This window comes from Hypanus sabinus, chromosome 5 (genome assembly GCF_030144855.1).
Source record: "Hypanus sabinus isolate sHypSab1 chromosome 5, sHypSab1.hap1, whole genome shotgun sequence".
Classification (NCBI taxonomy): Eukaryota; Metazoa; Chordata; class Chondrichthyes; order Myliobatiformes; family Dasyatidae; genus Hypanus; species Hypanus sabinus.
The window spans coordinates 21006863-21021053 of NC_082710.1; the positions used below are offsets into that span (position 1 = coordinate 21006863).

General features: G+C 38.5%; 1 protein-coding gene across 1 annotated transcript in view; it reads right to left on the reverse strand.

Annotated features, from left to right (window-relative positions):
* Positions 1–963: 963 nt before the first annotated feature.
* fbxl17 (F-box and leucine-rich repeat protein 17) overlaps positions 964–14191 on the reverse strand; it is a 706116-nt gene continuing 692888 nt past the window's right edge. Inside the window, exon 10 of the mRNA XM_059969495.1 lies at positions 964–7070. Within this exon, the coding sequence (XP_059825478.1) occupies positions 6933–7070 (138 nt within the window). The 3' untranslated portion in view covers positions 964–6932. The remainder of the gene's footprint in view (positions 7071–14191) is intronic.

Sequence of the window (14191 nt, forward strand, 5' to 3'; positions counted from 1 at the left end):
AACCTGCTGTTTCCATATTGTCCGTTTTGATTTAAGTTTCTTGCATCTTCAGCTCTTTATCATACCATTTGTTGAGGTTGTCTAATGTTCTTGATAAGGCCTCCTCTACATTGGCGAGGCCCAAGATAGACTGCTTTGTTGAGCACTTTCACTCTGTCTACAAGAAGTAGGATTTCCCCATGGCCAAACATTTTAATTCCAACCCCCATTCCCATTCCAACATGTTGATCCATGACCTCCTCTACTGCTAAAATGAGGTCACTCTAAATTTGCAGGAGCCTCCAACCTGGTGGGCTGCACATTGATTTCTCTAACTTACAGTATTTTCCCCCCTCCTCTCATCTTTCATTACCCACTTTGGCTCCACTCTTACCTCGTCTCTTCTCCTCATCTGTCTATCACCTCCCCGTGGTGCCTCTCCTCCTTCCTTTTCTTTTATGGTCCACTCTCCTCTCCTATCAGATTTTTTCTCCTCCAGCCCTTCACTTTTTTCACCTATCACCTTCCAGCTTCTTACTTCATCCCCACCCACCTGGCTACACTTATCATCTTCTAGCTTGTACTCCTTCCACTCTCCCACCTAAGGCACAGTTTCAAAAAATGTTTTCGCCAATATTTACCCCTCAACAACATCACCATAACAGATTATCTTTCCATTATACTCAGTTGTTTTCAGAAGTTTATTGAGCCCAACTTTGGTTGCTGTCTGCAATAATACACAGTTAATATGCTGCAAACTACTTCACTGGATTCCACAAACTCTTCTAAGACTGAACTTATTGCAGGTACTCTATAAATGCAAGTTCTTGGATGAATAGGAGATCCAAAGATTACCCCTAATAACTTACACGTTTTTGATACAGAAAACATCAGCAAATCTGATGATTACAGCCCCATGCTTATTAAGTGAAATAAATATGTGAATAGACAAACTGAAATAATATTGTACAGAAGATGTTTTTGGAAATGCTATTTATTGGACAGTTCTCATGTTACAAATTGATAAGTAATTAGCAACATTTCTTTTCTCATCTGAATTTACAAGATATAGTTTATATTCATTGGCCATCTCTCTAGCAAAATAAATCAAATTTATGAACTATAGGAAAAAATCCAAATATAAGAAAATGTCCCAAAGTCATTTGGAAATTCAGCTTTTTCCAAGAACCAAAGCAAACATGAAATAAAATGTGAGATGGCTAATCAACCAAGTACAACAGATTCCATTATAAATAATACCGAACCTTATTAGCCCCGTAAATTACAATTTGTAAATTTTCCCTTCCCTAAAAAGAATAAGCTAAATGAAAGTTTGGAGTATGCGCCATTGCACTCTACATTAATTATTCTCATCCAGTTGTCAGGGCATTCAGTTGTCACAGGACTCATCCCATTAATCTTCATTGACAATACTCATCATTGTAATTCTCAATCTCATTCCAAACCGGATACTTAAGCAGTATTTTTCTTCTAAATAAAATGCAGAATAATACTTCATCTTTGGGAACCTGGTTCAGATATCCCACTAATTGGATAGGAAATCATTCTAGTTTCAAATCCTGCTGAAGGCATAGTTAAAACAATTTGGGTGTGAATAAAATTTCTCATAAACTAAATTAAGTGTCTTAATAAGTGATATCTATTATCCATGCAACATAGTGATTTCTATTGAATCACTTGGATATTGTGTATGTGTGTTGAAGATTAGGGAAAAGCTCTTTATCAGTTTCCCTTTTTATTCAAGACACAACCATAACCCTGCAAATGTCAATAGAAGTAATACAGTGGCAGAAGAAATAATAACACAAACCATAATAAAAAAACTGTACCTTTTCAGCACTCACAGGTTTGTAAATTCTGAAAGGACAGCAGAAAATGCACTTAAGAGTATTTTCTCTGCAAGCATAGTCACTTTGAATGTTTAAAGGGATGTTTCTTTTCAACATACATTTTTCTTTAACCACACTTCTTTTTGCACCCTTTGAAATATACAGATTTAAGGTTATCTACAGAATTGTTCAAAAACTGGGATTTGTTTTATTACTATTCAAATAATGTATGCTATATGGCATTTTCAAATTCACAAAAGGTATTGAGAATGTGTGTGTGTGTGTGTGTGCGCGCATGTGCATGTGCATTCAAGTGTGTGTGTGTGTGAGAGACGAGAGCTTTCTACACTTTCGATCTTATGGACTTACATATATGCTGCCTCACAGAGATCCATTAATTATTGTCATTGTTTCCCCTGAGCTCTGGTTACTTCAGCTATAGGAGAAGGCCACTTATTTCCTATAGTGTTGGTATTTCAGTGTGACCTGAACCAATCAACCCAAGGTTAAAAGCTCACTGGTTGAATGGTTGCAGTCTCACAAAACCAAGAAATTGTACATACAGGGAAAGATTAAAGTAAGTGGCGACTATAGAGGTCTGCAAAAATATGAAGTAAAGCCAGAAAATCATTAAAATTCTTACAGCAGGCAGCATATATGTTAAAAAATAGAATTAAATTTTTATCATAAGGAAAAAAAGTTACAAATCAAACACATTTTAATTTGAAGAAAAAGAGGGTGGGGTGGAGCTAACAAAAGGAATTTCTACAAAAGGATGTGGTGCTGAAAGAAGCTGGTGCTTTCCTATTGATCACAGATGATCTGTGTGGAGATGAATGAGAGAAAAGAGAACAAGGAAATGTAAAATACAGAACTTAAGTGGCTGGAAAATTGAAATAAAAGAGAATGCTGGAAGTACTCAGCTGGTCTGGCAGCATCTTTGGAGAGACAAAATGGAGTAAAGGTTACACAATGGTGACCTGTTGTCAGAACAGCCAATTCTGATATACATCTGAAATACTGCTCATTGAAATTGTTGATTCAGTCATGAGTTCTGAGAGCTGTAATGTGTCTAATCCAAAAAATGAAATATTGTTTTTGAGCTTATATTGGGTCTTGTTAGAGCAATGATTGAGGGCAAAAATAGAAAATTCACAGTGGGAGTGGAATGGAGATTTAAAATGACAAGTAGCTGGAAGCTCAGGGCCACCTTTGTGCGCTTAACAGAAATGTTCAGCAAAATCAATCTCTATTATGCGTAGAACAAATGCTTGAGTCCCCAGTTTGTGGACCTCTTCCACCATTTGGGATCCAACACTAATTCCAAGTGAAGTATTGATTGTCTTTGCCTCTTTCAATTTAGGATATTATATTTAGTTGTTACAATGTGATTTCTCCTCAAATCCTGAGGACTGTATGGTGCCAAGTTACAAGATGAGATGCTCTCCCATTGTGCTTTGCTGATACAATGTAGGAGGTCAAAGGCAGAGTGGTGAAAGTGGAAATGGATTCAAGAATGGAAATGAGGGTCCGTTGAAAGCCTGGAGTGACTCATGCAGACAAAACAGTGTATTCTACAAGGTGGTCACCCAATCTAACTTGATTGGGGAAACCCAGCATAAATTGGGTGACCACCTTGCAGAACACCAACTCTGTCTGCATGAATCACTCTAATTGACTCTAATTTACATTCTTGAATCCACTTCCAAAACTTTGTCTTTTGCCTCCTACATTATTTGAGCAAAGCACAATGGAGCAGCATCTCATTTTGCAACTGGACACCATACACTCCTCAAGATTCACCTTACAATTCAACAAATTCAGATATTTGCACTTCCAGTTGCATCATACATACTTGGTCAGTTCTATATACTTAAAATATGTTTACTTCCCTCCTCTCTCTACAGCTGTTCTGTTGATCACTTGGATATTTTTTCAAGAAGTTTCATTTCAGATTTCCAGCATCTGCAGTGATTTGTATTTCATGTCTCCATGTTTCCTTTGCTCTCTCTCCCTGCTCACATACTTCACCCTCTGTGCTAAAACCTCTAGATCCCTATGTAGATCACTCCTGATTTTAAAACCCTTCACTAACTTCTGGCAACCAGTATTACCACATCTTGTGTCATTGAATCTTTCAATGAAAATGTCATTGCGTCATGTCATTAAGTCTTTTCTTCTCTAACCCTCCACTGCTCCTCTGCATCTTGAAACTTTTTTTTTACAATTTCTAGTACTGATGTGTGATGAGGTGGAGCTACGTCCCTACCTCCACTAGCCTGCAGGTCACCCTTGGGCAAGGTGAGCAACTGCTTGGCCCTCCAATCAGGGTCACATGAAGCCAATGGGAGTAGGTGGTGGATGGTCATATGAGCAGCTGGTGCATATCACAAGTCCTGGTTATGCAATCACTGACGCCAGGCAGACAATCTGTGAAGCATATTGATAATACTGGGGTCATCTGTCTTGTAAAGACACTGCCCAGAAGAAGGCAATGGCAAACCACTTTTGTAGAAAAACTTGCCAAGAACAATCATGGTCTAAGACTATGATCAGCCATGTCATACGACATAGCACATAACGATGATGATGGAAGATCATTATGAATGAGATCTCTGCTTTTTTCTCCACAGATACTACCTGATCTGTTTATTTTTCTAATTTTATTTCAATTAGAATTTAAGCTCTTTAAAATTATGAGTGAATTGGGCAGGTAGGATGGAAATAATGTTTCTAAGTGGGGAAAAAGCCCCACAACGGAGCCATAAGCACAAGATAGTTACCAATAAATCTACAGGGGTACAAGGAGATATTTGTTGATCACATAATTTGTAGGATGCAGAATAAGCTAAGCCAGGAAATAGATGAAATAAGTAGGTTAGGTGTTTTTAGAAGGATGCTTGGTGCGTGAGAAGAAAGATAATATGTGTTTAAAACATCTGATGGATGGACAAGAGTGAAGATATGCTTGTAGGAGGAATAGTTGAGCCCAATGGCATGTTTCTGTGCTTTAAGATTTTTTTGAGAGAGAGATTTTAGTAGGTCCAGGTGTCTCCAAACTGCCATCAGTCCCATTTTCCTACCAACAAAATGAGTTGATTATTTGATGATGCGTGAGGCCTCTCACTCAACCAGGAAGAACAGGAACAGCAGTACACCGAGGACAACCTTCCTAGTGAGATTCTCTACAAGTAAAAAAGTTTAATGCAAATGCTAGGTTATTTTACTGTATAACAGTTCACAGTGGAAGGATGCCAGACAGTATCTGATGAGAAAGGATTCCCTGACATTCTTGTCTCTGAAACAGAATCCTTTGCCAATGGGACTGAATATATGTAAAGTTGATTGCTGTGTAATCTAGGCAAAACATTAGCCAATGTTAAAACTTCTTCCATAGAAAATACTTCTTGTTGGTACAATCCACACATTAAATCATGCACATTAACTGTGAACTCCAAAACTCTCAGATATGTGTAAAGAAAGAAATAGAAAGATACAATACTAGGAAATAGCTGAATCTTACAGAAATAACAACACTGCAAGACCTGAGAAAATCGATCTAATCAAAAATTGACAAATGTATTTTGCATGAATGCTGAGGATCTGAGGCATGACCCAAACAGACTTCCATTTAGATACACCATGCGGCTATTATCAGTATCTTAAATTGTTCAGTTTCTGTATGGACTCTCAAAGGCTGCATTTACCAAGCATCACTTAAGCTGTTTTTTCTTTCTCCCTGATACCTCCTGCTCACTTTTAGCTCAGACTAAGAACTTTGAAGCAGATCATCTAAACTGGTACGTTCAATTTAAATTTCATAACAATTGCATATATTTAAAACACACATACATTAATATGCACATTCTTTTTCAGGTTCCTATGTTCTCCTGTAAAACTGTTTATGTGCCCATTGAACATTTTACATTTAAACAAACATAGATTTACACACTGCATACTACCTTTTAACATCTGATTAAAAAAAATAATTCAGAATCTGTTAAGATAATTAATCATCAATCAAAGCAAACCAGAATTGTGTACTTATTCCATATTCTGGATCTCTTTGGTTAAAGTTGGACAAAATATACCTTATCGTTCTTTGAATTTCTGATGCAATACAATGTGTAGTCTTTTTCCACTGGATATATTCAGTTAATGCCAGGTCTTAAATAACACAGTAATATATGTTGTTTTTTCACTTTTAATTATTACTTTTCAGGACATTTTCTCATATTAATCAATGAAGTGTTCAGGCATGATATTTACAATGGACAAAAATTAGTTTTATTTAAATTTTTGTGTTATAAAAATTATGTCCTACATAGGCTAGTCTGATCAACTGTAAAGATGAAATAGAACAGAAAAACAGAACAAAATACATCAAACATTATTGTAGCTGCTTGCTGTAGTTAAGTCTGGATTTAGGGGGAAAATACTCCATTGGTTCTTCTACCTAGAGTGAAATCATTGCTGTTCTTTTACATCAGTAGTAATTGATTATTTCAAGGATGAAGGAAGCTTAATAAAATGGAATTCAGATTTTAACCAAGCTTCTTAATAAATGAGATATAATCTTAACAAAGATGAACTAAGGGAGGAATTGTTAAACAAGACCATAACCAGATGAAATTAGCAGATTATTGTCATATTTGAAAATTCCCATTACATCCATTTGGGGCTCAGATGTAGCAATGAGCAGAAAGGATGTTGTAGAAGAGACATTACTTTGAACTCGCTGCATATATACTTCAATAGATTTGATTACAGCTGTTTCAAGGACAAAAAGACAATAGGCATCAAATAATTCATAAAATAAAACAAATGGAGCAATACCTGCAATACCTGCTCCTAATTATTACTTATCTTTAAAAATAAACTCCTTCCATGGATAGCTAAAAATCCACAATTTCAATCTTCAAATGCTAAAGATTGTCAAAACAGGAACAGAAAATGGCAATGTATTGTCTTTTTGTGGTTATCAATTTTTGTTCAATACAGTTCATTATTAGTGACAGTCTCTTGCAATCACCCTTTACTGTATTTAAGAATTTGAGACTTATAGTAACCACTTAATAAGTTTACACAAAATTTTTAACAGCATTATGATGCTGTTGATGTATTAGGAATCCATCCCATCTGATAGGCTCGTTCCAGTGTCCGCTTGCAGTCTTGCATTACCGTGCTAAAGGTGATATGTGGGTATTCTTGAACTAGTCGTTCTACCGTATCTTCATTCACCTTGAAAACAGATTTGGAGAGAGAAAAATATTAAAAGAGTTGCTTTTCTCTGATGTTTCACTTCTACTTTTGCTGTTACACTGATGTGCTTGTAATGCTAGCTTGAAAGAGATGATCACGATGAACGTCTTCCAGGTGATCATTCCTCAGTTATAAGCCAGACACTGACGATTTGGAACTACCTTAGTGAAAGAAAAAATCCCAATCTGCTCTTACCCACATCAAATATTTGCACGTGCATGTTTTCCTCTGGGGTCACTGGTTGATTAACTCTTGAAACATGTGAGCATTAAAACTCATATCTCTGCTGCAACTCTGCTCAATGTCACCTTGCTATTTCAACCAATGTGATAAAAATTTACAATTCTGACAGGCCTGTAAGGAGGGACAAAAGCGGCTTAAACAGTTCATTAATTCCATGCAGCCAAACAGAGAAAACTTAAATTTCAGTGACGAGAAGCTTGTTGCGACTTTCAAATTAATAAGAATTTTGCAAGATATTGAAAATCACAGCTTATTGTCCATTTTTACTTCTGTCATATAGTTATTCACTGAATTCACATCAGCAGAATTTAATGTGGGATTGGAGCACTTACAACATGGAACATTACAGTGCAGTACAGGCCTTTCGGCCCACAATGTTGGGCTGACCTTTTAACCTACACTAAGATCAACCAAACCTTTCCCTCCTTTTGAAACCTCTATTTTTCAATCATCCATGTGCCTATTTAAGACTTTCTTAAATGTCCATAATGTATCTGCCTCTACCACCATCCCTGGCAGGGTATTCCACCCCACTACTTTCTGTGTGAAGACATCCCTCCAATCACCTTAACATTATGCTCCCTGATATAAGGTTTTTCTGTTCCAGGAAAAAAAAACAGTATCTTGCTATTTACTCTATCTATGCCTCTTATCATCTAGTATATCTCTATCAAGTCATCTCTTACCCTCCTTCGCTCCAAAGAGAAAAGCCCTAGATTGCTCAAGTATTACAGGAAAAAATACTAGCATGGATAGAAGATTTGCTGAGTGGCAGGAAGCAAAGTGTGGGAATAAATTAAGTCTATTCCCGTTGACTGCTGGTGACTAGTGGTGTTCCGCAGGGGTTGGTAGTGGAAGCGCTTCTTTTCACATTATATGTCAACAATTTGGATGGTGGAATTGATGGCTCTGTAGTCAAATTTGCATACGATACAACAATAGCTGGAGGGGCAGACACTATTGAAGAAGCAGGGAGCCTGTAGAAGGGCTTAGACCAATTTGGAGAATAGGCAAAGAAGTGGCAGATGGAATATAATGTAGGTCGGGGGTCGGCAACCTGCGGCTCCCGAGCCACTTGTGGCTCTTTCACCTCTGTGCTGCGGCTCCCTGTGGCTTTGGGAAATAATTGGTCAGTATTTAATTAAAATGTATTTTATGTTAGTTTGTTAGCTTTTGAAATGTAATTATGGTGATCTTGTACAACCTAAGTGTAGCGACACATTTCCTGCCACATCATAAAACGGCTCACAATTAGCCAGCATTCCGGCTAAGGGAGATAGCCTACGGGGGTTTGTGAGTACGCGTCTTTTGCAGCATCTGCGTCCATGGGGGCTGGGTTGAGGGAAGCTGAAAAGCAAGGCTGTTTAGTTCGAATAAAGCTATCTTTGACTGCAGTTTACTGACACCGCTACAACGTGTTTTTATCGCTGGCTGTCCAGACGGAAGGTGCTGAAACGCTTTGTCGCGTGTCTGGAAGAAGTGAAAACTTTCCTGGGCAGCAAAGGGCTCACCTTTCCTGAGCTGGAACAGCCAGAGTGGCTGGAAAAGCTACACTTCATGGTAGACATGACAGCGCACCTGAACACGCTGAACACAGCTCTTCAGGGGAAAGGACGTACAGCCCTGCACATGTTGGAGGATGTTTTGGCATTCGAGCGCAAGTTGACAGTGCTTGCCAGAGATTTACAGAAAGGCACTTTGTCTCACTTCCCCAATTTGAGAGAGTTCAAACAAGGTCACGACATGATAATTTCGGAGTATTTACATTCTGCAATCATCGCAATGCAAACATCGTTTGGGAAACGCTTCTGTGAGTTCAGAGAGGAAAAAAACACATTATCCTTCCCGGTCACTCCCTTAAGCATCGATCCTTCCCTACTGAATACGACTGCATTGGCAGGTGTGAGTCAACCTGATCTTGAGATGGAACTGGCCGACATAGCCGACAAAGACATATGGGTGTCCAAGTTTAGACGCTTGACAGCAGACCTTGAAGATGTTGCCCGTCAGAAGGCCGTTCTTGCTCAGAAACACAAATGGAGTGATATTGAAAACCTCACAGATGACAGCTTGCGATCCTGTGTAAAGATGAAGGTGACATCATACAGCCCTGATGTGCAGACGCTGTGCGCTGAGGTCCAGGAGCAGAAATCCCATTAACCAAGTATGATAAATATTTTAATTGCCTATTATTTTACTCATATTCATATTTTTTCATTGTTCAGTGAAATAGTCCTTTCATTTTTCAGGATGACAGCTGGCTGACGTTATTTTTGGTTTGCTGCTGGCGGAAAATTTAAGTTCGGCGTTTTTCATAAATACAAGAAGGACTCAAATAGACATTGAATATTTTACTTAAAAGTAACTTTCAACCCAACGTCTTTTTTTCGGAGTTCAAAATGTTTTCGTTGCATGCAGAAATGTAATTTCGTTTTCTCTGCAGGAGTTCATCAATTTCATAAATGCAACACATTATAGTTTGTTTATACATAGCATAAAGGCAAAAAAAACGTTGTATGCAGTGTTATTTCATTTTAAATGTCAAACGGGTTTTGCGGCTCCCAGTGTTTTCTTTTCTGTGGGAAACGGGTCCAAGTGGCTCTTTCAGTGGTAAAGGTTGCTGACCCCTGATGTAGGTAAATGCATTAAGACCATAAGCTACAGGAGCAGAAGTAGACCATTCTGCCTATCGAGGCTGCTCTGCCATTCAATCATGGGCTGATCCAATTCTTCCAGTCAGCCCCACTCCCCTGTCTTCTTCCCATTTCCCCTGGCTAATCAAGAACCTATCTATTTTTGCCTTAAATACACCCATTGACTTGGTCTCCACAGCTGCTCGTGGCAACATATTCCACAGATTTACCTCCTTCTGACTAAAGTAATTTTTTTTGCATCTCTGTTCTAAATGGGCATTCTTCAATCTTAATGTCATGTCCTCTTGTCTTGGACTCCACTACCATGGGAAATAAACATGGGAAATAAATCGTCATGGACTTTGGTAGAAGGAATAAAAGCATATTCTATTTTTTAAATGGGGAGAAAATTCAAAAATCAGAGGTGTAAATGAACCTGGGAGTCCTTATGCAGGATTCCTGAGAGGTTAACTTACAAGTTGAGTTGGTGATAAGGAAGACAAATGCAATGTAAGCATTCATTTCGACAAGACTAAACTATAAAAGCAAAGATGTGATGCTGAGGCCATATCAGACACCACTTGGGAGTATTTGGAACAGTTTTGGACTTCTTATCTAAGAAAAGATGTGCTGACATTGGAGAGGGCCAGGGGAAGTTCACAAGAATGATTTCAGGAGTGTAAAGGTTAACATATGAGGAGCGTTTCATAACTCTGGGCCTGTAATCACTGGAGTTTAGAAGAATGGGGGCAGGGGGAGATCTCATTGAAGCCTATCAGGATAGAGGGATGTCCATTTAGAACAGAGATGAGGAGGAATTTCTTTAGCCAGAGGGTGGTGAATCTGTGGAATTGTTCGCCACAAACAGATGTCAATTCCGAGCCATTGAGTATATTTAAAGCAGAGGTCCTTGATTAGTCAGGTTGTCAAAGGTCATGGGGAGAAGGCAAGAGAATGGGGTCCAGAGGGATAGTAAATCAGCCATGATGGAGTGGCAGAGCAGACTTGACGGGACGAGTGACCTAATTCTGCTCCTGTGTCTTATGGTCTAACACTAACTCATGACTCTGGAACTCAGTTCCCCCCCCCCCACGAATGAAAGCCAACACACCATACTCTTTCTTAACAATCTTATTAACCTGTGACACAACAATGAAAGATCAATGTATGTGAACCCCAAGATTTCTCTGTTCCTTCACACTTACATCATTAGAATAGGAGTTGTCTGAATTCTAGACTATAGTGAAATTGTCCAATGACTTAAGCTTGAAACCCAGCACTGGGTTTTAGACAATTCAACAGTTACCCATGCATTTTTTTATGACATTAAGTACTTGCTTGCATATTAAGATATAATTTATAGTCAAGTCATCAACCTATTTACAGTATTATAAATAATTTACAATTATTAATGTTGATGCATAATTTGTACCCTATACCCCGATCATACCAAACAATTAATTGTTCACTATAATTAATCCATTTTAACAACTCAATTTACAAAGTCTAAAATAGTTTTACTAATGTCACTAAAGCAGAGTTCTTAACATTTAAAAATTAAACTTTGACAAAATTATACCACATATGGATTTGCCTGAACTGAATGGGCTCATACCTGTAATGTATGATAATGTATTTTAAATCAAGCCTGTTTAAAGGTGCTCTTAAATCATTCTCCAAATCCCAGACCAAATGGCTTTACACCTACACCTACCTTTACTAACTCTGACACAGTCTCACTCACAGAATCACACATTACAGACAAAATGCAAGAGGCCCACAAAGGTGGCAGCAAAGTGGCATATATGCAAGAGATTGTAGAACTGGTCATGACAAGGACATCCGCAGTCTGGGTCCCCACTCATGCTTGAAGGCCAGTGACGTGAATGGGTGACAAAGGACATCCATAGATTCAGGTTGTACCAATTCAGTGGGCCTCAAGATCAGATGTCTGTACGAGCAGGAGACATGAGGGCCCATGAGTTGGTTCAGGGCTGTCATCAGCTTAGTCCAGGGATCAAGACCAAAGATGGAAACCCAGCTGTTGATCGGAAGTCCACAAGTTGAAGGCTGATGACCACGCTGCAGTCGTTTGTAATGGAATGTGATTGTTATGTCAGCCAGCACAGACTTGATGGCTTGAGGTAAAATTCTTCTCTATCACATGGAAATATGGCAGTAATTATGCTAATGATGGGACTGCAGCTTAAATATATTATGTCCAGTTACTCAAACACAAATCAGAGCGGAGAGCACTTGAGGCAGTTTCGAGAACAGACACGAGGTTTGACATAGGAGCAAGTGAAGCAGCTTGGATGTGTCTGCATTGAGATCAGGTGTCAACAGCCCACAGAAATCTAACAATAATAATAAGTAAGGTGCTTCACAATAGAGGTAATTACAAGGAGAAAAATGACATTGATAGGGAAGATTATAAAGTCTGAATCAAAACAAGACAAAAAGGTGGATTTACTAATCTATTTTAGACTGCTTCAGAAATAGTGCCCAAATTCTTTAACACCCAAGATAGGGCAAAAGAAAGCTGATATTCAACATTCAGAATTAGAGAGGCTAAGGATACAGCAATGGAGGAACATGGGTAGGCTAGAAACAATGCCACAAAGGCATTTAAAAGGAATGATGAACTCAGACTAAATTGGAGTTTAAGGTGCTCTTGCATCTGTGTGAGGAACTGTGAGGTAAGCTGGAATTTCTGGAAGCTGCAAAATAGAAGACTAACGTAGTTGGTGTGTAAGTAATTGTTAGAGACGACAAAAATGTGGATAACTATTTCAATGATAAAGGATCTAGAGACAACAAAGTACATACGTAGTTGTACTGTTCAATGGAATGCGGAGGTCAAAGCAGAGTCAAAATGGAACAAAAGTTTGGTACGGCTCACACTGACAGAGTGGCCAAGAAATCTGACTAATCAGCTGTGAAGCTCAGTTAATTGTAAGGTTTGATGGCAAAATGACTTAGGCCTTAGAAACAGGAGTAGACGATTTAACCCATTAAGTCTGATCTAACAGTCAGTTATATTAAGTGTGATGTGTGCCTCAACTGTGATTCATATCCTTTGAATTGTTACTGAACAATCTATCATTCTAAGTCTTGAACACTTCAAGTGCACCAGCCTCTATAACGTCAATATGTTTCCCAATCCTTGTTTGAACAGCCTTCTCTGATGTTAAAATCATGCCTGAGTTACTTGCTCCAGAAGAAGGATTAACCATTTTCCCATTAGAAGAATTAACTTGTCTGTACCTATTTATCATTTCAAATATATTAATCAGAGTACCTCTGAACAATCTGAGCTCCAGGAAATAGAAGCCAAGTTTAGGTAGCCTGTCCTGTCATGATCATTTTAAGATCTGGCATCGCTCTGATGAATCTATCTCATGTTCCCTCCAAGGCGAACAAATCCTCCCCAAGTCACGGTGCCCCAAGCAAAACAATGTACTCCTAATCAGATCTGACCAAAGATGGTCCAAATGAAACATAACACTGGTCAAAGTCAAGTAAGTTTGTTATCAAAGTATGTATATGTCATCATATTACTACCTTCAAATTTATTTTCTTGAGGGCATTTATAGGAAAATAAAGAAAAACAATAGAATTTATGAAAAACTATACATTGAAACTGATTAACAACCAATTTCTCAAAAGAAGACAAATAGTGCAAATATATTTACAAATATGTAGAGTCCTTGAAAGTGAGTCTGTAGTTTGTAGTATCAGTATTGAGGTGAGTGATGGTTCAGGAGACTGATGGTTGAAAGGTAATAACTGTTCCTGAACCTGGTGGTGTGGGACCCAAGGCTCCCATACCTCCTTCCCTATGGTAGCAACAAGAAGAGAGGCTGGCCAGGATGGGGGGTGGGGGGGGAGGAGGGGGAGGTGTCACCGATGATGGATGCTTCTTTCTTGCGGCAGAGCTCCTTGCAAATGTACTCTTCCTGATTTATGGTGTAAAGTATTTGTTACTCATTAAAAAATGATGTGAGACTGAAGCAGACTGATGATGGGACAGCAGAACATAGACAGGAAAGACAAGTTGCCATATCAATACACCAGTTAATGCTGTAACTGAGGGACATAGCATAGGTGAGAAGGTGAAGGGCCCACATGGATCAAAAATCAGGAGGTGGTGCTGTAGGGAGCAAAGAAAGATAATCTATTGATTGGGATTAAGCGTATCTTCACGTTCGAGGACGTTCAAAC